Source organism: Oncorhynchus mykiss, chromosome 17 (assembly GCF_057628025.1).
Source record: "Oncorhynchus mykiss isolate SJ-2025 chromosome 17, ASM5762802v1, whole genome shotgun sequence".
In the NCBI taxonomy this organism is placed as follows: domain Eukaryota; kingdom Metazoa; phylum Chordata; class Actinopteri; order Salmoniformes; family Salmonidae; genus Oncorhynchus; species Oncorhynchus mykiss.
In genome coordinates, this window is record NC_143038.1 from 35,824,260 (window position 1) to 35,848,366 (window position 24,107).

At 42.7% G+C, this 24,107-nt stretch overlaps 3 protein-coding genes across 3 annotated transcripts; 2 read left to right on the forward strand and 1 right to left on the reverse strand.

Annotated features, from left to right (window-relative positions):
* The first annotated feature begins 3 nt into the window (after window positions 1-3).
* LOC110494066 (uncharacterized) lies at window positions 4-3,412 on the forward strand. The gene is made up of 2 exons (XM_021568762.3): window positions 4-661; window positions 1,861-3,412. The coding sequence occupies exons 1-2, from the start codon at window positions 436-438 to the stop codon at window positions 2,742-2,744; spliced, it is 1,110 nt and encodes a 369-aa protein (XP_021424437.1). The 5' UTR covers window positions 4-435; the 3' UTR covers window positions 2,745-3,412.
* A 212-nt stretch (window positions 3,413-3,624) lies between these two features.
* On the reverse strand, window positions 3,625-5,816 carry LOC110494065 (uncharacterized). Its single transcript, XM_021568761.3, has 2 exons — window positions 5,523-5,816; window positions 3,625-5,189 (listed from the first exon to the last, which is right to left on the reverse strand). Exons 1-2 carry the CDS (start codon window positions 5,707-5,709, stop codon window positions 3,982-3,984), a joined length of 1,395 nt encoding a protein of 464 aa, XP_021424436.1. The 5' UTR covers window positions 5,710-5,816; the 3' UTR covers window positions 3,625-3,981.
* A 7,473-nt stretch (window positions 5,817-13,289) lies between these two features.
* LOC100301636 (gastric chitinase) lies at window positions 13,290-17,209 on the forward strand. The gene is given in 11 exon segments (NM_001160474.1): window positions 13,290-13,327; window positions 13,733-13,762; window positions 13,911-14,112; window positions 14,492-14,548; window positions 14,637-14,802; window positions 15,101-15,225; window positions 15,362-15,485; window positions 15,628-15,813; window positions 16,028-16,150; window positions 16,471-16,609; window positions 16,774-17,209. Coding segments are annotated over 11 exon segments (1,440 nt in total). The 5' UTR covers window positions 13,290-13,302; the 3' UTR covers window positions 17,037-17,209.
* Window positions 17,210-24,107: the final 6,898 nt, after the last annotated feature.

The window sequence follows — 24,107 nt, forward strand, 5'->3', positions numbered from 1 at the left end:
TTCATCCAGGCTGTTTATTCCAGATGTCCCACAAATAGACATTCAAAGACATGTTGATCTTACTGAGAACGTGTTTCCTTTACAGCTACATTTGTAAAACTGAGTGCCGTGGAGGTCATGTTTCAGTTCATTATGTCGAAGGTTCTCAAACCTCTCCTTGGGGACACCCTACAATTTTGTTGTAGCCCTGAACTAACTCAAGGGCTTGACTATTTGAATCCGGTGTGCTAGCTGTGGAATAGTTAAAATATATGGAATAGCTAGGATTTCTTGAGCGGTTTGAGAACCCTTACTAGACAAATCTGGAGAATTGCCCTATTTGATTTTATTAGTTTTTCAATACACAGATGGTGCTCTTTAGTTCCGTCAGTGCTATCAGAGCGGAAACAAAGATCACAATCATCGTCACTTCCGTGAAACTAAACGTAAACAAAGATGGTGGATTGTGAAAATACTACTCACACAGAAAACAAAATGAAAAAATTGGAATTGTTGAATATATTTCTCACCGAGAAATTAACCACGGCTGCCAATGAGATATTTGGGGCTGTGAAGGGTACTATAGTTGAGTACCAGACAGAAATCGTTCGCTCCAAGGAGGAGAACAATCATCTCCGAAAGCTGCTGGATATCGCTGTTCAGCGCGTTCTACTTCAAACAGGTATATTAGCTAGTTAGCTAAATGAACGCTAGGCCAACCAACCTATTTTTATTTCTCAAAATGAGGGAATTGGTTGTTGTTGGACTCCATGAATTTATCTATTGAAAATACATTACAAGAATTTGTTTATACGATATTGCTAAGTATTTGAGAAAATGAAAAGCCTACTAACGTTAGATACCGACCCTGCCATTACGCTTGTTTACACTGAGCTGCACTGGGGTCTGAACGCATTCATCGTTACATTAAGGATGCGTTCGTAAATTCAATCTCGCTACTGATTTAAGGGCACTCGCGTCAGAGTGTGCCAGAGGGCAGAATAACTGATGAATTTACGAACGCGTAATTTAAATTGTTGCCAGCAGCACAGTTAGTCACCAATGCTCTGTATAACACGAAAACAGCCAAACCAACTCTGCTAGGGTGAGTAAAATGGTCAGACTGGGGTGTTCTCTCATTGTGTGTCTGGATGTAGCTAGCCAATGTTAGCCAGTTAGCTTGGGTGCTTGTCTGAGTTGAGGTCCGAGAGCTCGGCTCAACCTTCCTCCCCGGCCAGAGCGTCCAGTGTGCGCTCTGAATGCTCAGTGAGCTAAATTTACGAGCGCACTCTGGCACTCCAGTTTAAATTGACTAACACACTCTTAAGACACCTTATACAACGGGTGGGTCTAATCCTGAATGCTGATTGGTTAAACCCGCATTCCAGCCGGTGTCTTTTATTCCACAAGTTCTCACCAGCTAACGCTATTACGTTAAAATGCCTATTTACTCTATTCCATCTGATGGCACAATCCACTGTCTCATCAGCCCAGCCAGACAATTTATTAACTTGGTCTCCACTATAAAAAGCATCTAGATATTATCTCACATTTAATTTAGACTAACATTTCGTTTTCAACAGCAGAGACTTGTATAAACCTTGCTGTCTGTGTCTGACATTTGCAACATTGTTTCAATATTTAAATTCGATCTCCAGATGTCCCATAATAATGAACGTGTCGGGATGAGACAGACAGGCAGGCAGCTTTTCTCAGCCATATATCAGAATAATTGTTATGGATATATATACAAAGAACTATCAATAGAAAACTGGTAGTTTACTGTCTTTCCAGCTTCAGTTAGAATTGATTGTGTATGCTGTGTTGTTTGCTGAAATAGAATTGCCTTTAAAATACTTTCTTAATTTCTTTTTCCTCTAGACTGTCATACTATCCATCTCACCGAAGATGCATCTTCACCTGAGCAGCAGCATCGTGAGCAGGAGTGGACCCCCGGTCTAGGCCAGGAGGACCCAGAGCCCACACAGATTAAAGAGGAACAGGAGCTCAGAAACAGTCCAGAGGAAGAGCAGCTTCAAGGGCTGGAGTCTGAAACCGAAGGAGAATCCATATATACGCCTTCTTTTGTGAAAAGTAACTGTGATCAGGACCCACCTCCACCTTCACATCTTCCCCAAACTGTGAACAACAGAGAAGGAGACTCTTTAGCCAGAACCATATCTAATAATCATATCAAAATAGAGAATGAAGGAGAAGGCTACAGCACATCAGAACCAACCAGTGACTTACAGCACGTCTTCACCGTGAATTCAGACTGTCTTGCAGCTCGGAGTGAAAACAGTGCCCAACCCAATATCAACAATATAATTCAGAGAGGACTCTCAGAATATGAGGCCCCACAGCCACAGGCAACATATGAAAGAGAAAGTATTGGTCTACACATACATGTTAGAGACCAGAACACCACCAAGCTTCCTCAACAGAGATCCCCCTATCAAGCCCAAGGCATACAGAGAGTGTATCCTTGCCGGGAGTGTGGGAAGTGCTTCAATTTCTCTTGTCAGTTAGAAGTCCACATGCGATGGCACAGCAAAGAAAGACCATTCAGCTGCTCTGTGTGTCGAAAAAGCTTCACCACCATCAGCCTGTTGAGGAGACACCACCGCATTCACACTGGAGAGAAACCCTACCGCTGTCACATCTGTGGGAAATGTTTCAATCAGTCGGCTCACCTGAACACCCACTTTAAAATTCACCCAGGGGAGAGACCACACAGCTGGAAAATGGCTCAGTCAAAACGTTAACAGCAGAGACATCTACACTCAGAAGGGAGAGTAACATGTACATCTGGGCAGTAGAACTATTGTTCAGGATTTAAGACACTAGAAGAACCCGTGATTGATGTTTGAACAATGCATTACAATACATTGAGGACTGGTGCTGTTATTCTTTTGTAATTATATTAGATGCAGAGGGTAGAAAATCCATCTTATTCAGCCTAACTAGATGCAATCAATCAATTAATTAGATCATCCTTATCTATTTCCCTTTAGGACTTGGACCTGACTGCTGGGCTGTATGACTAGCCTATTAGGGTCTTGCCACAGTTATCCTTATCCCTAATGATAATAATACATGGGACTTTAAGCACCTTTCAGAAACCATAAGAACACTGCACACCGAAGAGTATGAAACAAGACAATAAAATGAATAAAAGCTACTTATCTTAGGCTAGGGCTGAGTAAGGGTGAGCTAAGCTTAGGGGAATGCGAGACTAAACAAGTAGGCTTTGATATTGTTTTTGAAAATGGCGATGGAGTCTGAATTGCAGGTGGCTTGGGGGGGAGAGACTTCCAGAGTTTGGGGGCAGCGGTGCTAAATGCTCTTTTTTTAGCAACCAGGAAATGGCGGAGCGATTTCTACATAGTGCATCTTTAACGGTTTTAATAAATAATTGGTCTGTTTCAAGTCAGGATGACTATTTGTGCAATCTTCTACCACCAGGCAGCAGCAATATGTGTGGGTTTAGTATTATGTCAAGTGTGTACTGTGGTGGCGTCTTCTGTAGATAAGAATCTCACTGTTACACTATTTGTACTATTACCAAAAGTCCTACCCAATTTCATTTATAAAACGGCAAGGGAAAAAGGCTTTCCCAAAATGACCTTTGTTCAAAAACAAAAATGTCAACATCTGTTTTATTAAACTATCACATTTTGTGCAACACAGTCAAAATAGATTTGACATATTTCAATATTTCAACAAAGAGCCTCCTTCTCAAACCACACATGGAAGGTCTTTCAGTTCAAGCAGTCACATACACATTTTCAAAACATGCAATTTGAATTAATCCAGTAACAGGTCTTTGTTAGACACACCACTCTGTGGCTCCCCACGATGTTATGCAAGTTCATGCATTCATTATTGTCTACCTTTTTCAACCTAAAGCAGTGACTTCTGCGATACAGTATGTGTATAATTCTAGATATCAGTTAGTACTTTTCAAATCTAGTTTAAACCGATACATTTTCCCCACGCATATCACGATTTCTCCGGTTTGTGAATCAAGCTCATATGCCTTCTAAGGGATCCCATCCGATTGAAGCGTTTGCTGCATTCATGGCATGGATGCGGTTTCTCCTCTAGGTGAGTCTTCATGTGCACTGTCAGGGCTTCACTCACAGCGAAGGCCTTGCCACATTCTTCACAGCGATGCGGTTTCAACCCTGTGTGACTTGTCATATGTGTGGTCAGGGATCTCTTCACAGGGAAGCCCTTTCCACAAACATGGCAACGATGCGGCTTCTCCTTTGTGTGTGTCCTCAGGTGCATCTGCAAGCTTCCTTTTCGACTGAAATGTTTACCGCAATCTTGACACTGAAATGGTTTCTCCCCAGTATGAATGACTTGGTGTGTTTTTAAAATGAATGATGTTTGAAAGCGTTTTCCACACACAGGACACTCAAATGGTCTCTCACCGGCATGAGCCCTCACAATATGCACTTTCAGGTTCGCCTTATTAGTGAAACATTTACCACACATCTGGCAAAAAGGTTTGGCTCCAATGTGTGTTAGCAGGTGATCCAGCATGCTGTCTGTGGACTCAAAGCCATTTCCACATACACCACAGACATGATCTTTATCCTTTGCATGCATTCGCACATGATTGATTAAATGATTTATGAAGTCAAAAGACTTTTCACACACTTTGCAAAAACACGGTGTGGCTAGTCTTTGGCGGCGTGATTTCGTACGGCATGGAAACATCTTATTATCTTGAGAAGTGGTTTGGGTGTTGTTTGATTGTAATGGTTGTAGCCCTGATGGTAGTCCTCCACTGTCCACCCCATCGTCACTTTCACTGTTTTCAGTCTGAGCTGCAGAACTGTCAGGATTTACTGCAGAGAGGGACTGAGAGTCACTGGTTGGTTCCCAGTGAGACCCTCCATAACACTCTTCACCAGGTTCTGTTTTGATCTCTCCTGTTGTGTTGATCGATAGTGAGTCCCTTTCTCTGTTCTCCACTATTTGGATGTGGTAAAGATGTGGCTCAGGTGGTTTCTGATTACAGTCCCTCAAAATCGAGTCTTTGGTTATTAACTCCTCCCTCTGACTGGTCCCAAACTCCCCTGGTTCCTCTTTAACCTGCGTGGGTTCTGGGTCCCCCTGGTCCAGACTGGGGCTCCACTCCTGCTCATGGTGCTGATGCTCAGGGAGAAGCTCTTTGGAGAGAGTGAGATGGAGTGGGTCTGGAGGGAAGAACAAAAACATAGCTAACTCACATATGCTGACATGAGACATACAATCTAAATATCATTAGACTATATGCCCTGACACAAGTTCCAGATGCTTATTGGTAATTTCCCTTGATTTCTGTGACCAAATCATCACAAAAATAAACATTTGTTTTTGTGTATGAGACTTGATGTATAGCTTTAAAAGAAAATGTCTTTGCCATAGCAATCCTAAATTAAATTTGAATACACACTCTCTCCACTGCTAAGCCCTTTGGAAGGCACATCAGACATAGATAGACGGAATGTGGCTTTAGTTAAAGAAAATAAAATCAATAAACTGCAAACCTGCTTTCGGTAACTGAGGTTGGAAAGCGATATCGAACAGCGATCGTAAACGGTCGTTGTCCTCCTTTGAACGGGAGATTTCTTCCTGGTAATCCGTTATTGTTTTTTCCACGGCCCCAAATATTTCAGCAGCAGCCGCTCTTAGCCGCTCACTGACAAATAGGTGTAACAACTGTAGTCTAGACATTTTCTAAAGAAGCAGTTGACCTCTTATGTCCGATACAGTAAAGTGTATACCATTGATATCATACAGAGAAGCGATAAGGGTTTGCTCCAATGGCTGTATATTTGCTCCCTTTGAGTCAGTCAGTGATGTAGCCTACACGACGTTGAAAGTATTTGTATTACCGCCACCTACTGTGCAGGCATGCCAGGCCTCTGCACTGTTAGGTTCGTGTGATCTGATCTATGGATGAGACTGAACAACACATTTTCTACCCAGGTGCCTATTTTTATAAACGCCATACATACGCACAAAACATGCGTGCGCCAGTTTTCACGCAAAAGTTGGAATTTATAAAAACTTGAGGTGAGAATGTGCTTATCCTCCTGCAAACGTTAGACCATGCCTAAGCACCGTTTTAAGTGGTTGAAGTATTGCACGTCTGAATACTGTAATGTCAAATTTCTCGAATATATCATAACCATTGCAGATACATTCCTCACCTTTTCTGGCCATGTCAAGTTCATATTCCCAAGGTTAGTTTTTGCACCATAAACGCATTGTGGTTTATAACATACAGTAGAATTCAATCCCACAATTTTCATGTTTTCATAAGAACTTATTGACGTTTTTTCTCTCAAAATAGTTTCCCCCCTCTACTCTTATGTTCGCTCGCTCGCTCACTTGCTTTCATTTTATTTTACCTCTCAACATTTTGGTAATGTCCCTCCCTTTCTTTTGTTTTGTTGCAATTGCTGTTTGACCCTCTGTAGCTAACTGATGTCTCTGTCTCTCACTGGTGCTGAAGATAGCCGTGGTAGTTCATGATCAGGCATAAGAGTGTACAAATCATTTGGAACACCTGCTCTTTCCATGACAGACTGACCAGGTGAATCCAGGTGGAAGCTATGATTCTTTATTGATGTCACTTGTTAAATCTAGGGCAATCATGTTTAAAAAATGATTTTTAAACATTGAGACAACTGAAAAATGGTTTGTGTATGTGTGCCATTTCGAGGGTGAATGGGCAAGACAAAATATTTAAGTGCCTTTTGAACAGGGTATGGTAGGTGCCAGGGGCACCTGTTTGAGTGTGTTAAGAACTGCAACAATGCTGCGTTTTTCACGCTCAACAATTTCCCCATGTGTCCCAAGAATGGTCCACCACCCAAAGGACATCCAGCCAACTTGATACAACTGTGGGAAGCATTGGAGTCAACAAGGACCAGCATCCCTGTGGAAAACTTTCAACACCTTGTAGTCCATGTCCTGACGAATTGAGGATGTTCTGAGTGCAAAGGGGGTTGCAACGCAATATTAGGAAGGTGCTCCCAATGTTTTGTACACTCAGTGTACAATGAAATTCATGAAAATAATACCATGCTGTTCTCTTGGCAAAGTATTCCTCTTTTGGATCAGCATTTATCTGTGCCCTGTGTTGTGCAGCCTTCTCCTTGTTGGATAAAGTCATCTGTTAAAAGATAGTTGCAGAAGAACATATCTAGGCCTATTTATTTATATATGGACAGGAGTGTCAATATTTGCAGTTTTCTTATGAATGACACCAATAGTTCAACCATGGACGTTTACCCTGTTTGATATTGTCTTCCTTGGATATGCCAAAACAGTACAAATGTACTATGCTTTGTGATAAATTGATATAGTGTCAAATAGAAGTCAAGAAATACTCTAACACATATCAATTGCCCACATATATCAATACATTCGATTCATTCGACTAACAGAAGTGACATGAGGGGAATGTCCTACATTGCTAAACTGTTTCTTCAGATATTCTGCCTGAACTATGTTCCCCTCATAGAGCACTTCCACCCTTGTGTCTTGTCTTCTTCATATGCTCTGTCAGGTGTGCCTTTGGATGGAAGCCTTTATGGCAAACATGGCAACAAAATGTTTCCCTCCTGTGTGTATCCTCATATGTAGTGTATGTTAATGTATCCCATCATAGGGAAATATTTGCTGCACACATTGCAGCAAAAAGGCTTCTCCCCTGTGTGAACTAGCTGGTGGATGTTTAGTTGACTCTGAGATATGAAGCTGCAGCCCACTGGGAGCATGTATATGGTGTATCCCCTTGTGTAATTTCATATGATCCTTCAAAATACTAGCATGTTTGAAACATTTACTACCTACCGTGCAGTGGAATGGTTTCTCTTCTGGGTGTAACTTCCTGAAATGCTCTGCCAAGTGTCCCTTCCAGGTAAAGTGAGTGCCACACACATGGCAATGAAATTATTTCTCCCCTGTATGTATTGGCATACTGTATGTCTTTGAAGGTATTCCTCTGTAAGGAAACATTTACTGCACACATGACAGCTATGTGGTTTCTCCAAGGTGTGGGATTTTAAACATTTTGTCAGAATGCTTTCTCAGAGTTGATGCAATACCCACAATGTTTCCTCATATTAAATTTGTTTTTTTAAACATGAAAATACCTCCCACATGCCTTGCAACAATAAGGAGCATGGCTTTGACTGGGTGATTTCAGGGGGAGCAAATTTGTGGTTGTCATGTCTTTTGCTTTTCCTTGTCCGTGCTCTCCTTGTCAATTAGCGGCTCTGACCCTGACAGTAGCACTCCACTCTCCACATCATCGACACATTCATTGTTTTCACTCTGAGCGACACATAATATTATATTCAGTAAATATAGTACCCAGCATCCGGCCCAAACTTCTTCAAATCAATGAGTAAGACATGAAGAACCCAAAACAATTGTCAAAAGCTACTCACGGAACCCCAGACCCCATGCCAATACAGTGGAGGCTCATCAGAAGAGGAAGGGAGGACCATCATCCTCTGTGAAATTTTATAAAAATAAAATAGCGAAACACTAAAAAGCTATCCTTTTTAGATAAAACTATATTGATTCAAATGTCACAAAATAATTGATTAAAACACACTGTTTTGTAATGAAGGTCTATAGTAACTTCAATAGCACTCTCTGGGGTAGCACCATGGTGTAGCCGGAGGACAGCGATTTTCTGTTCTCCTCTGGGTACAATGACTTCAATATAAAACCTAGGAGGCTCATAGGCCTCAGCCCCTTCCATGGACCTACATGGTAATTATGACCACTTCCAGAGGATGACCTCCAAACAACCAATCAGTATGAACTGATATGTTGTTCATCCAATCATAGTATTAGGATCAGAGAATTAACCTAGTGTGTTGAATTGGGGTTGTACCACCGAGCATTATGGGGGATTACATTATTGGATAGAGATTGAAAATTGATAGTTGAGCATTTTTGGGACACTATTCAATTCAAATTAGTTTCTTCAAATTACAGGAGATGGAGGAGGTAGATTATAAATAGTTTTCTTGGTTTTAGAACTTTAATTTTGCGTCCAGTTAGTGTAATTTATTAAAATGTGCCTTGCTAACTTCAGTAGCTAGCTATCTAGCTGCTCAAGTGTGCTGTTTTCGTCGCCAACACTACCGCAAATTTTGTTGACTTTTTTGTTGAAGAACCCCTTTCACTCTCTGGGGTACATGGAAAAAGTGTGAATTAAAACCGAGGGTTGACCTCTGCCTGAGATCAGATTCATGAAGAATGATGCAAAGGTTAGGACATTCAATAACAATTGTTATCAAAAGTATAGCTGGTTAACATGGAGCAGTTCATCAATCTGCTTGTATTGCAGGCCTTGTCTGTTTCTTGGAAAGTCTTGGGCGAAATGGGGGTACAGTGATCGTTCAGCTAAATGGCAAAACAAAGCAGGGAGGATATAAATGCCCACATCAGATTCAAGCTTCTGGGAAAACGCCGCATCGATCATGGCAAAAGTCTGGTTATTCAAACTGCTTAACACAACAAGAAAGTAAGGAGAAACAGGGATATTTTCAAGATGCTTATTTGGGGCAGCAGGTTAGAGCATTGGGCCAGTAATTGAAAGACAGGTTAGAGCGTTGGGCCAGTAATTGAAAGACAGGTTAGAGCATTGGGCCAGTAATTGAAAGACAGGTTAGAGCGTTGGGCCAGTAATTGAAAGGCAGGTTAGAGCGTTGGGCAGTAATTGAAAGACAGGTTAGAGCATTGGGCCAGTAATTGAAAGACAGGTTAGAGCGTTGGGCCAGTAATTGAAAGACAGGTTAGAGCATTGGGCCAGTAATTGAAAGACAGGTTAAAGCGTTGGGTAGTAATTGAAAGACAGGTTAGAGTATTGGGCCAGTAATTGAAAGACAGGTTAGAGCGTTGGGCCAGTAATTGAAAGACAGGTTAGAGCGTTGGCCAGTAACCGAAAGACTCTGACGCAGCGCATTTATTCACGTGCGCTCTACTTGAGGCTTTTCACACCACTATTTATTTTGCAAAGATTATAACACATAATCACAGACAGACACAAGCAAGCACTCATTACATGAACGTTACAGCAGCCTAGGCTACACCTAAACATTAGAGATCTGACATGGGATGGGATGAAAACGAGACAATTTTTCAGTCTGATCAACTGTAGGCTACTAATAAGAGCAGCTGCATACATCCAATGCGCGCTGTCCATTTGGTCAGGGTAAGTAATTGGTCGTGTTATGTATTTATATTCCATTTGTGTGTCAGGAGAAAATGTGAATGTGATCAAATTTGGTTTATATTCAAAATTGTGCTGGCTAGGCTGCCTATATGTTTTCAATCCAAAATGATGAACTGGAATTAATTAATCAACATAATAGTGATGACATATGTGTTAATGTTTTATGAGGCCTACAGTTGTATAGGCCTGCATGATGCAAACATACATAAATCAAGCTCAGCCCTGTGAGTTCTATTGTCTCTGTGTCTGGGTAGAGGAAATCCACCCTCCTATTCTAGTCTAAATTTAATTCATATGAACAAGTATAAGGTTGCTGCAGTTTGACAGGGTTTTCATCCCCACAAGTATAGGACATTGTTTCATTTTTAACAAAAAACATGTGACCTGATTAGGAAAAATTGGTCCCATCATAGCCCTCATAAAACCTTTTTACAACTGATTAATCAGTCATACCTTATAGTGTCCAAAGTTTTCCTGGTTAGGTTAACAATGTGATTTTCTGGATTTAAAAAAAAAATCTTCTGTCATAGTTGAAGTGTACCTATGATGAAAATTACAGGCCTCTCTCAAATTTTTAAGTGGGAGAACTTGCATAATTGGTGGCTGACTAAATACCTTTTTGCCCCACTGTATGCCATTGGACGAAGTAATGTTTTGGTCCTAAGTGGTACCAAGAACGAGATAAGAACTTCGTCTAAGAGGGCAAACTGAACGATAATTTATAGCCAATGCTGTCTGGCTATGGGATACTCCTCTCTGAAGTAAAATCTTTCTTTGTGTAATGTTCCTAAGATCTGTTATTTGTCATGTGAGTTTAGCTGGGTGTGTCTTTGCTATAAAGGATCTGTTGCCATTATGTTGACACTCTCAGAGAATTCATTTATAGACACTGAATTGATCTCAGAGTCACAGGGCTATGGTGAAGCTCATATAATTAAAGATGGACTTTATGATAACTCTGACTTGTGTGTGGTTTGCTCTCTCATGATTTGGTAATACAGGAAATTTCCACGACACAAGACAGGAATGTCAGTATTCTGCTATGGCCAGCGAAGAGCCCGTATCTCAATCCCATTCAGCACGTCTGGGACCTGTTGGATTGGAGGGGGAGGGCTTGGGCCACTCCCCCCAGAAATGTCCGGGAACTTGCAGGTGCCTTGTTGGAAGAGTGGGGTAACATCTCACTTCCAGAACTTGCAAATCTAGTAAGTTTGCTGAAATAAAAGCAATTGACAGTTATAGGATATTTCTTTTTTTGCTGAGTTTAGCAGCCTCTAAGGTGCAGTGTTGAGTAAACGTGTGGTAGCCGGCTAGTAATGGATATTTAACAGCCTGATAGCCTTGAGATAAAAGCTGTTTTTTTCAGTATCTTGCCATTAAAAAAAAAAGACACTGTACAGCAAACTATAAAACAAGAATGATACAATAAAAGGAATAAAAGCTACATAGCTTAAGCCAGGTGTGAGAGCATAAAAACCTTGACCCCATCATGATTTGAACATGCAACTTTCTAATCTTGAGTCAGGCCCACTACTGTTGCAAGACAAGGTCTAGGTTGACCTCCAAATCTGCAGGGGGGGCATGGTTTAATGGAACTGTTCCATAAGATGATTCCTCGCCGTGGGAACGTGCTTCCTCCCTGGCACAAAAGGTGTGTGACAATCAAATAACAATTTTACTACCAAAATATTACTAAGAATTCTCCTCGCCAACAAATCAGAGACAGCTGTAATCGGTATGGCATCAGAGTTTTAATCTGACTTCCCAGGCTTTTTGTCGCTGTTCGGGCATTGCTTTGTCATCTACTAGCTCCTGATTCATTTCCTGCGCTGGGCAAAGAAGGCAGAGTTTGCATGCGTTAACTTTGCAGACAGCAAAACGCTTACTCAGAGTATGCTGTGCACATGCCGTCCTTCAACCAAGATATCCACTTTGGCAGTGATTGTATTCAAGGTACTTATAAGGACTGATACACTGTGTTAATGTGATAAGGTAGATATCAGAGCAATTAACTCCTTTTGAACAATTCATGGTATAGCTACAGCAACACCAGTACAAAAAGTTAACCTGATTGTGACTCTGTAATGTAAAAATATTTTTATTTGTTCACAATAGTTTTTTTGACATTGTGCTCTCACACCTGTCTTAAGCTATGTAGCTTTTATTCCTTTTATTGTATCATTCTTGTTTTCTAGTTTGCTGTACAGTGTCTTTTTTTTAATGGCAAGATACTGAAAAAACAGCTTTTATCTCAAGGCTATCAGACTGATTTATCCACATTGTGGATAACTCACAACTATCAGTAATAATAACAGATTCCAATAAACTCAAACAAATATGGTAACACACTGAAAAGTGCACTTGATTTCTTAACAATTACTTGTTATATGGCTGCATTGTGATACATTATAACGATTATCAATTACGCTACGGCAAGTAGCAAAACTTATGCTTGGCAGACCATGAGGTGAAACAGGTCTGTCTCAAGCCTGATGCTTGATTTTTTAATAGACCCCTTGCCCCTTACCCTCAAGTCACACCTTTTATTCCTATCCCCTAGGCACTTCCCCCGAACCTTCAACTCACTGCATGAAGAACTGAAACATAAGATCAATTAATTATGGTGACATCTCAACCTTGAGCTTGAGTTGGTAGAATGGTCACCAGATTCTGTACATCTATCCCATTTCAAGGTCAATCTCCACAAGTATATAGGGGGTTTGGTGGTAGGAGAAAGGTGCTAGCTAGGGTGCAGGGGATAGTCGTAGAGGATATACTGAAGAGTCTAAGGGGTGGCTAATGGACCCATCTTTATGGTTGTCAATTTCACCGAAAACAGACCTGCTTTTTTTTATCGTCAGCTTATCATGTCTTAAAACAAGGACATATGAAGTTTATCAGTGTTTTTGTTAAGGCAGTGGAAACCCTTGTTCAAACAAGTGACTGAGGCTGATTGAGTTTTGCTGCGGAATGGGAAAGTCATAGAGATATGAGTGAGATAGGAGTGGTCGTTGAGAGTATAAAAAGGTTCAGCAGCCCAAGGAGCAATGTACAGAGCAACCATGGGCAAACTACTCATCTGCGTTGGTAAGTGGAATTTATTTTGGCTTATTTAGCTTATTTACTATTGGTCTTTATTTCAAACATGTTATTTACATTTTCATTGTAATAACAATTAGCAACATTCAGACATACTATGCTCCATGCTAAGGCTTTGGCTCCCTGTGGAGAGAATTGGCCACTGACGACTGTCATTTTGTCTATGCTTCTGTGGTCAAATTCTGTTTCTAAGGACTGAGGTTGACAGCACCATGACCCACCTATATTCATGTCAGAGGGGAAGAACTGCACTTTATATCATTATCATTACAGTTCTGAATTATGTTGACTTTAAAAAAAGTTTAATATAACACAAAACCTCTGCCTTTCTCTTCCTCCCTTCTTTATTTCTCTGGCTTTCTCTCACACTATTCTCCTTTTCTCTCTCTCTAGGACTGGCTCTCCTGCTGCATGCACAGCTAGGTACGTTTAAAGTTCATTTCATTTAAATGTAGCCAGCATCTAGGTAAGTAGCCAATCAGAGAACAATAACTCGATTTACAGAACATGCCAACCCTGACTCTAAAACCGCCAAACTCCAAACTCTAACATTACTACTACCCTTCCATAGGATCCTCCTACATCCTATCCTGTTATTTCACTAACTGGGGCCAGTACCGGCCAGGAGCAGGCAAGTATTTCCCCACCAACGTGGACCCCTGTCTCTGTGACCATCTGATCTATGCCTTTGCCGGCATGGCCAACAACGAGATCAAGACCTACGAATGGGACGATGAGAAACTCTACGGACAGTTCCAGGCTCTCAAGAACCAGTGAGAGAGAGACACACACAAACACACACACACAAACACACACTCAAGCAGGCATGCACACATGCACATACGCATGCATGCATGCAGGCACGCACACACATAGACAAATGCAGGCAAACACTTTCTCATTCAGGCATGTACATACCACAGGAGGTTTGTGGCACCTTAAGTGTGGAGGACGGGCTCGTGGTAAGGGCTGGAGCAGAATTAGTGGAATGGTATCAAATATGTGAAACACATTGTTTCTATGTGTTTGATGCCATTCCATTTCCGCCATCCCAGATATTTTTTATGAGCTTTCTTCCCCTAAGCAGCCTCCCATGGTACACACATACACGCCTAAGCCAGTAATAACCCTAAGTCTTGTATTTGGTAACAGGAACAGCAACCTGAAGACTCTGCTAGCCATTGGAGGATGGAATTTTGGCACTCAGCCGTAAGTGGAGATGCATATAAACATGCAAGTGCACACACACATTTACACACACACCCTGTGTCTGACCTGTGTGTGTGTGTGTACCCAGGTTCACAGCAATGGTGTCCAGTGCAGCCAACCGCCAGACGTTCATCAGCAGCGTTATCAAGTTCCTGAGACAGTACCAGTTTGACGGCCTGGACATTGACTGGGAGTATCCCGGATCCAGAGGCTCCCCACCCGCAGACAAGGCCAGATTCACCACCTTGCTGCAGGTTAGACTCAAACACCCATACACATACACACACACACACACACACACACACACACACACACACACACACACACACACACACACACACACACACACACACACACACACACACACATAAATGAACAAACATGAATAAACACACACACACGCAGATGAACAATCGCACATACAGACACACACACACACACACACACACACACAAAATAGCTCATGCATACACAAATGAACACACAGACAAGAATGAACACCTGAACTCCCAAATTAACACACACATCACTCTGTGCACTGTCTCCATCTAGGAGCTGATGGCTGCCTTTGAGGCTGAAGGAAAGAACACCAACCTTCCTCGTCTGATGCTGACTGCAGCTGTGGCTGCCGGAAAGGGAACCATCGACACCGGATACCAGATCGCCGAGATTGGATCGTCAGTACATACACACTGGGTCTCATTCATATATTAGTTCTTAGGAAAAATGTGTACATTAAAACATGCATGATCTATCAAATACTTCTTGGCATATTGGAAACTCTTTCTCTCTCTCTTTCTCTCTCCCTCTCAGCGTGTTGGACTACCTGCATGTGATGACCTATGACTTTCATGGATCTTGGGAACACAACACTGGAGAAAACAGCCCTCTCTACAGAGGACCAGCTGATCAGGGAGATTACATCTACTTCGATGTGGTGAGTCTCTCTCTCTGTACCCATCTCTTCCTCTCTCTCTTCCTCTGCTCACCTATCTCTTCCTGCCTATTTAGTTTTGAGCTGAGAGGGAGTAAAACATTTCTTAAAAATTCTCACTACCACATAATGTGTGTCTTCTCAGGACTATGCTATGAAGTACTGGAAGAGCAGTGGTGCCCCCGCTGAGAAGCTCCTGGTTGGATTCCCCACCTACGGCCACACCTTCCAGCTGGCCAGTGGCTCTAACACTGGAGTGGGCGCCCCCGCCACTGGCCCCGGCCCGGCCGGACCATTCACCAGACAGTCTGGCTTCCTGGCCTACTACGAGGTAATTGACACAGGATTAAGATAGGGTGTAATTTCGGACCTATTCCAATCCCTACAGAGTGCACTACTTGTGTGCTCTTGTCAAAGGTATCATCCTGGGGAACAGGGTGTCATTTTGGACGCAAACCCAGTGTATGTTTTTGAGTGATTACATCTGCAGCTTCCTGAATCATACAACTTCCAACCCTAACGTAATTGTGTGTGTGTGTCATTAGATCTGCACCTTACTGAAGCAGGGCGCTACCCAGGCCTGGGACTCTGCCCAGATGGTGCCCTACGCCTACACCCAGCAGAACATCTGGGTTGGATATGACAACGTCAAGAGTTACCAGGACAAGGTCTGTGTTTGTGGGGTGTTTGTCTGTTGGAGGAAATATATAACTAGGTGGTAATGGCGTAGCATCCTACTCTGTTACAATAATCCTTATAATATATGGAATTAAACAGTAGCTTTTTTCTTCGTGATTTACAGTAGTGAGTGCATACATTTTGTAATGGGTGACCCCAGCGAGAATCGAATCCACCATCCTGTCATTGCAAGATCCATTCCCTACCAACTGAGCAACATAGAACTTCATCATTTGCCCTATCACCTATACATATTTATCCAATTTCACCCTGTTATGTAAACCCTCTCCCCTCTCTTTCTCCCCTACAGATCGAGTGGCTGAAGAACACTGGCTTCGGAGGAGCCATGGTGTGGAGTCTGGATCTGGATGACTTCTCTGGAACCTTCTGTGGACAGGGCAGATACCCACTGATCAACACCCTCAAGTCTGGACTGGGAACCGGAGCTGGTGAGAGACAGACACAAACGCAAGCCTGCTTGTACACACAAACGTTCAACAACAACCCTCTCTCACTATCTCAGCCAGACCTGGGTTCAAATAGTAGTTGAACAGATTTCAACCCCCTTTCTCTTCTACATTCCCCCAACTCCTATTTCCTCCATATCTCCCAGGTTGTGCCGCCCGTACGGGCCCCATTGCCCCAGTGACACCTGCCCAGCAACCACTCAACCCCCAACAGCCCGGAGGTCAAGGGGGCAGCAGTGGCAGTAGCAGTGGGGGATCTGGCTTCTGCGCCGGCAAGGCTGACGGCATGTACCCTGACCCCACCAATAAGAACAGCTTCTACAATTGTAGCCAGGGCAAGACCTACGACCAGCACTGTGCTGCCGGTCTGGTGTTCGACATCAGCTGCAAGTGCTGCAACTGGGCCTAAAAAAACCACGGTTCCCCCCTATTAATGTTTCCTTCCCCCTCTCGTATGTCATGAAGGAGCTGGGTCTAAAGGTTTTGTGGTTGTTAGGTCCACTGATGTCATGGCCCATTCTAACATCAGCTCCACTTAACATTTAAAATCCACTCCAATAAACATCCACCATATAAATTCATCCTGCTGTCTCTGTCACTTTACTTCATCCACACTGTGTGGGTTTTAGTTATTAAACTTCATTGCACTTTGACTGCAAAAAATCAGTAATCTACAAATCACCTTGCATCCCACATAGCTAGTCATTATCTGAACAAGACAAGCAATTCTGCTCCTTGCCTTCTCAACTGATTCCCTCACTTATTCCCTTGTCAGTTTAGTTTCATACAATTCATTCCACCACAGAGAATTGCAGTAAAAGTTAAGTCCTTTGTTGCAGTCAAACTTTACCAGGCTTACAGACACAGTACAAAGCACACAGAGCTTAGACTGACTCATCATTACCATGACAGTTAAAGCACTGACATAAACAACATATAGACAACAGTAAATAGAAAAGTACTTCAACTTAATGTGAAATCTGTGATTTCCAAAAATGTAAAACAACAGACAAGACCAAGGTGCAAAGTGCAACTAAACATTCATAATTGTAAATCGTAGTGTTCACACCTTGGTATAAAATACACACATACACTCTCCTGCATTTCTATTTGTACAGTGAAGCTAAAACTTTTAATTGGGCTCTGTACTCAATTTGAGATCAAATGTTTTAAATGAGGGACAGTACACAATGTCACTTATTATTTGAGGGTATTTTCATACATACAGTATCTGTTTTACCGCTTAGAAATGAAAGCACTGTATGTATCTAGTCTACCCATTTGAATGTGTCTAGTATTTGGACAAATTCACTTATGTGTATTAAAGTAGTCAAAAGTTTAGTATTTGGTCCCATATTCCAAGCATGCAATGACTACTTCAAGTTAGTGACTCTACAAACTTGTAGGCTGCATTTGCAGTTTGTTTTGGTCGAGCTTCGGATAATGTTGTGCCCAATAGAAATTCATATTTAAATACCGAAGCTCCTCGCCGGGGGGCGAGAGAGACCTGGCAGGCACCGTGTTATGCTGTGGAGCGCACGGTGTCCCCAGTGCGGGTGCATAGCCCGGTGCGGTACATACCAGCTCCGCATATCGGCTGGGCTAGAGTGAGCATTGAGCCAAGTGCCATGAAGCCGGCTCTACGCATCTGGTCCCCAGTGCGTCTCCTTGGGCCGGCTTACATGGCACCAGCCTTGCGCACGGTGTCCCCGGTTCGCCTGCATAGCCCAGTGCAGGCTATTCCACCTCGCCGCACTGGCAGGGCGACCGGGAGCATTCAACCGGGTAAGGTTGGGCAGGCTCGGTGCTCAAGAGCTCCAGTGCGCCTGCACGGTCCGGTCTATCCGTCACCACCTCCACGCACCAGCCCTCCGGTGGCAGCCCCCCCCCCCCCCCCCGCACCAGGCTGTCTCTCCGTCTCATCCCTACAGGTGCTCCCTCCTCTCCAGCGCAGCCGGAGTCTCCCGCCTGTTCGGCGCTGCCAGAGCTCCCGCCCCTCAGTCCAAAGACGCAAGAGCCCCTCATTCCAGAGGCGCCAGAGCTCCTTAGTCCAGCGCTGCCAGCGCTAAAAAAATCCCACTTTCTGGATGGATCTTTCTCAGGTTTTCGCCTGCCAAATCAGTTCTGTTATACTCACAGACATCATTTTAACAGTTTTAGAAATATTAGAGTGTTTTCTACCCACATCTACAAATTATGCATATCCTAGCTTCTGGGTCTGAGTAGCAGGCTGTTTACTTTGGGCACGCTTTTCATCCGGTGAAAATAGTGCACCCTACCCTAATGAAGTTAACTTCTTATCTGAGGACAGCGCTCCGCAATACAAAAGCATGAAAAACATGAAAAAAACTTGAGAATCTGTCTCTCAGCCAGCTAGGAGTAACACAAAAAAACATTCTGCCAATAATATTACTTTCAAGGAGCACCTGGAGCTCCCACCCCATCTGCCAGCATCCAGTCCACACCTCAACACGCATCAGTCAGTCTGCTGTCCTCCGTTCCTCTACGTTCTACTCCACCACCTAGACCTCTGTCCTCCACACCTGTGCAGTACTCCAAACATGTGCTGTCCTCCACACCTGTGCTTTCCTCCACACCTGTGCTGTCCTCCACACCTGTGCTGTCCTCCACACCTATGCTGTCCTTCACACCTGTACTGTCCTCCACATATGTGCTGTCCTCCACACCTGTGATCTAATGTCCCTAACTCCTAAATAATAGTAAGATTAATAAAAACAATACATGGGATTTACAGTGCCATCAAATCAAATCCAATTTTATTGGTCACATACACATATTTAGCAGATGTTATTGCGGGTGTAGCGAAATGCTTGTGTTCCTAGCTCCAACAGTGCAGTAGTATCTAACAATTCACAACAATACACACACATCTAAAGTTAAAGGATGGTATTAAGAAAAATATAAGGTCGAGCAATGTCGGAGTGGCATTGACTAAAATACAGTAGAATAGAATACAGTGTACATATATATATATATATATAAACCTTATTAAAGTGACTCGTGTTCCATTATTAACGTGACCAGTGATTCCATGTCTATGTATATAGGAAAGCAGCCTCTAAGGTGCAGGGTTGAGTAACCTGGTGGTAGCCGGCTAGTGATGGCTATTTAACAGTCTGATGACCTTGAGATGGAAGCTGTTTTTTAAGTCTCCCGCAATTCAAAAAACTGAAGGACACTGTCCTACAGCAAAGACCATAAAACAAAAACAAGAATAATACAATAAAAGGAATAAAAGCTACAGAGCTTAAGCCAGGGTTGAGGGCATAAAAACCTTCACCCCAACATATTTGAATATGCAACCTTCTAATCTGTAGTCAGCACGAGTTATTGGTTGACCACCAGATGTGCAGGGGAGGCATGATTTAATTGAACTGATCCATGAGACAATTCCTCGCCATCGGAACGTGCTTCCCCCCTGGCACAAAAGGTATGTGACAGCACATCCAGAGCCCGTATGGCACCCACTGACAATGTTGAGCCTATAATATTTTGGGTTGCGACAACCAATCATATCACTTCTTGCTACCAATACATTACTAAGAATTCCCCTCGCCAACGAATCAGAGACAGCTGTTGTGTAATCTGTATGTCATCAGACTTTTAATCTGACTTTTCAGGCTTCACATCGCTGTTCAGGCAATGTTTTGACATTGACTATTTCCTGATTAATTTCCTGCGTTGGGCAAAGAAGGCAGAGTTTGTATGTGTTAAAAACTTTGCAGACAGCAAAACGCTTACTCAGAGTATGCTGTGCACATGCTATCCTTCAACCAAGATATCAACTTAGGCATTGATTGGATTCTAGGTACTTATAAGGACTGATACACTGCGTTAAATGTGATAAGGTAGATATCAGAGCACTTAACTCCTTTTGAACAATTCATGGTATAGCTACAGCAACACCAGCACAAACAAGTTCACCTGATTGTGACTGTAATGATTTTTTTTTCTTTTTTCTGACAATTGTTTTTTTTTCTTTTTTCGATAAATCATAACTATTAGTAATAATAACAGATTCCAACACACTAAAACAAATATGGTAACATGCTGAAAAGTACACTTGATTTCTTAATAATTACTTGTTATATGGCTGCATTGTAGTACATTATTACTATTATCAATTACGCTACACCAAGGACCAACATTTTTGCTAGGCAGACCATGAGGTTATACATGTCTGTTGTAACGGCTGTTGGATGAAGGAGAGGACCAAAGCGCAGCGTGGTAAATGTTCATCTTGATATTTAATAAGAAACGTGAACACTGAAACAAAAACAATAAACGACAACGTGAAATAACTAAACCGAAACAGTACCGTGTGGACCAAACACTGACACTGAAAACAAACACCCACAACTCAAAAGTGAAACCAGGCTACCTAAGTATGATTCTCAATCAGGGACAATGATTGACAGCTGCCTTTGATTGAGAACCATACCAGGCCAAACACAGCAATCTCAAATCATAGAAAAACGAACATAGACAACCCACCCAACTCACTCCCTGACCATACTAAAACAAAGACATAACAAAATAACTAAGGTCAGAACGTGACATCTGTCTCAAGCCTGATGTTCAATTTTAAATAGACCCCTTGCCCCTTACCCTCTAGTTGTCACACCCTGATCTTAGAGAGCCTTTTTATTTCTCTATTTGGTTAGATCAGGGTGTGATTTTGGTGGGCATTCTAGTTTTTCTATTTCTTTGTTGGCCGGGTATGGTTCCCAATCAGAGGCAGCTGTCTCTCGATGTACTTACGCAGCCTTTTTTTCCACTTTTAGTTTGTGGGATCTTGACTATGTTTGTGTGTAGTTGCTTTCTGCACTGCATGTAGATTTACGGTTGTTTTTGTATTATGTTGTTTTTTCAGTGTCATTTAAAATAAACAAAAAATTACATCAGCTGATATCTCAAAGTGATGTACAGCAACCCAGCCTAAAACCGCAAACAGCAAGCAATGCAGGTGTAGAAGCACAGTAGCTAGGAAAAACTCCCTAGAAAGGCCAAAACCTAGGAACAAACCTAGAGAGGAACCAAGTTATGAGGCGTGGCCAGTCCTCTTCTGGCTGTGCCGGGTGGAGATTAGAACAGATGATGGCCAAGATGTTCAAATGTTCATAAATGACCAGCATGGTCAAATAATAATAATCACAGTAGTTGTCGAGGGTGCAACAGGTCAGCACATCAGGAGTAAATGTCAGTTGGCTTTTCATAGCCGATCATTAACAGTATCTCTACCGCTCCTGCTGTCTCTAGAGAGTTGAAAACAGCAGATCTGGGACAGGTAGCACGTCCGGTGAACAGGTCAGGGTTCCATAGCCGCAGGCAGAACAGTTGAAACTGGAGCAGAAGCACGGCCAGGTGGACTGGGGAAAGCAAGGAGACATCATGTCAGGTAGTCCTGAGGAATGGTCATAGGGCTCAGGTCCTCCAAGAGAGAGAGAAAGAAAGAGAGAAAGAGATAATTAGAGAGAGCATACTTACATTCACACAGGACACCGGAAAAGACAGGAGAATAGCTCCAGATATAACAAACTGACCCTAGCCCCCCGACACATAATCTACTGCAGCATAAATACTGGAGGCTGAGACAGGAGGGGTCAGGAGTCACTGTGGCCCATTCCGATGATACCCCCGGACAGGGCCAAACAGGAAGGATATAACCCCACCCACTTTGTCAAAAAGCACATCCCCCATATCACTAGAGAGATATCTTCAACCACCAACCTACCATCTTGAGACAAGGCCGAGTATAGTCCACAAAGATCTCTACCCAAGGATGGGGGGGATCACGTCAGTGACTCAACCCACTCAAATGACGCACCCCTCCTAAGGACGGCATGAAAGAGCACCAGTAAGACAGTGACTCAGCCCCTGTAATAGGGTTAAAGGCAGAGAATCCCAGTGGAGAGAGGGGAACAGGCCAGGCAGAGACAGCAAGGGCGGTTCGTTGCTGCAGAGCCCTTCCGTTCACCTTCACACTCCTGGGCCAGACTACACTCAATCATATGACCCACTGAAGAGATGAGTCTTCAGTAAAGACTTAAATGTTGAGACTGCGTCTGCATCTGCCACATGGGTAGACAGACCATTCCATAAAAATGGAGCTCTATTAGAGAAAGCCCTGCCTCCAGCTGTTTGCTTAGAAAATCTAGGGAAAATTAGAGGCCTGCGTCTTGTGACCGTAGCGTACTTGTGGATATGTACGGCAGGACCAAATCGGAAAGATAGGTAGGAGCAAGCCCATGTAATGCTTTGTAGGTTAGCAGTAAACCTTGAAATCATCCCTTTCCTTGACAGGAAGCCAGTGTAGGGAGGCTAGCACTGGAGTAATATTATCACATTTTTGGGGTTCTAGTCAGGATTCTAGCAGCTGTATTTAGCACTAACTGAAGTTTATTTAGTGCTTTATCCGGGTAGCCGGAAAGTAGAGCATTGCAGTAATCTAACCTAGAAGTAACAAAAGCATGGATTCATTTTTCTGCATCATTTTTGGACAGAAAGTTTCGGAGTTTTGAAATGTTACATAGATGGAAAAAAGCTGTCCTTGAAACAGTCTTGATATGGTCATTAAAAGAGAGATCAGGGTCCAGAGTAATGCTGAGGTCCTTCATAGTTTTATTTGAAACGACTGTACAACCATCAAGATTAATTGTCAGATTCAACAGAAGATCTCTTTGTTTATTGGGACCTAGAACAAGCATCTCTGTTTTGTCCGAGTTTAAAAGTAGAAAGTTTGCAGCCATCCACTTCCTTATGTCTGAAACACAGGCTTCTAGTGAGGGCAATTTGGGGGCTTCACCATGTTTCATTGAAATGTACAGCTGTGTGTCATCCACATAGCAGTGAAAGTTAACATTATGTTTTCGAATGACATCCCCAAGAGGTAAAATATATAGTGAAAACAATAGTAGTCCTAAGATGGATCCTTGAGGAACCCCAAATTTACAGTTGATTTGTCAGAGGACAAACCATTCACAGAGACAAACTGATATCTTTCCGACAGATAAGATCTAAACCAGGCCAGAACTTGTCCTTGGGTTTCCAATCTCTCCAAAAGAATGTGGTGATCGATGCTATCAAAAGCAGCACTAAGGTCTAGGAGCATGAGGACAGATGCAGAGCCTTGGTCTGACGCCATTAAAAGGTAATTTACCACTTTCACAAATGCAGTCTCAGTGCTATGATGGGGTCTAAAACCAGACTGAAGCATTTCGTATACATTGTTTGTCTTCAGGAAGGCAGTGAGTTGCTGCGCAACAGCTTTTCCAAAACATTTTGACAGTTTTTTCTATTTTCTGTGTCAAGGTTTGGCTTTTTCAAGATAGGCTTTATTACTGCCACTTTTAGTGAGTTTGGTACACATCCAGTGGATAGAGAGCCGTTTGTTATGTACAACATAGGAGGACCAAGCACAGGAAGCAGCTCTTTCAGTAGTTTAGTTAGAATAGGGTCC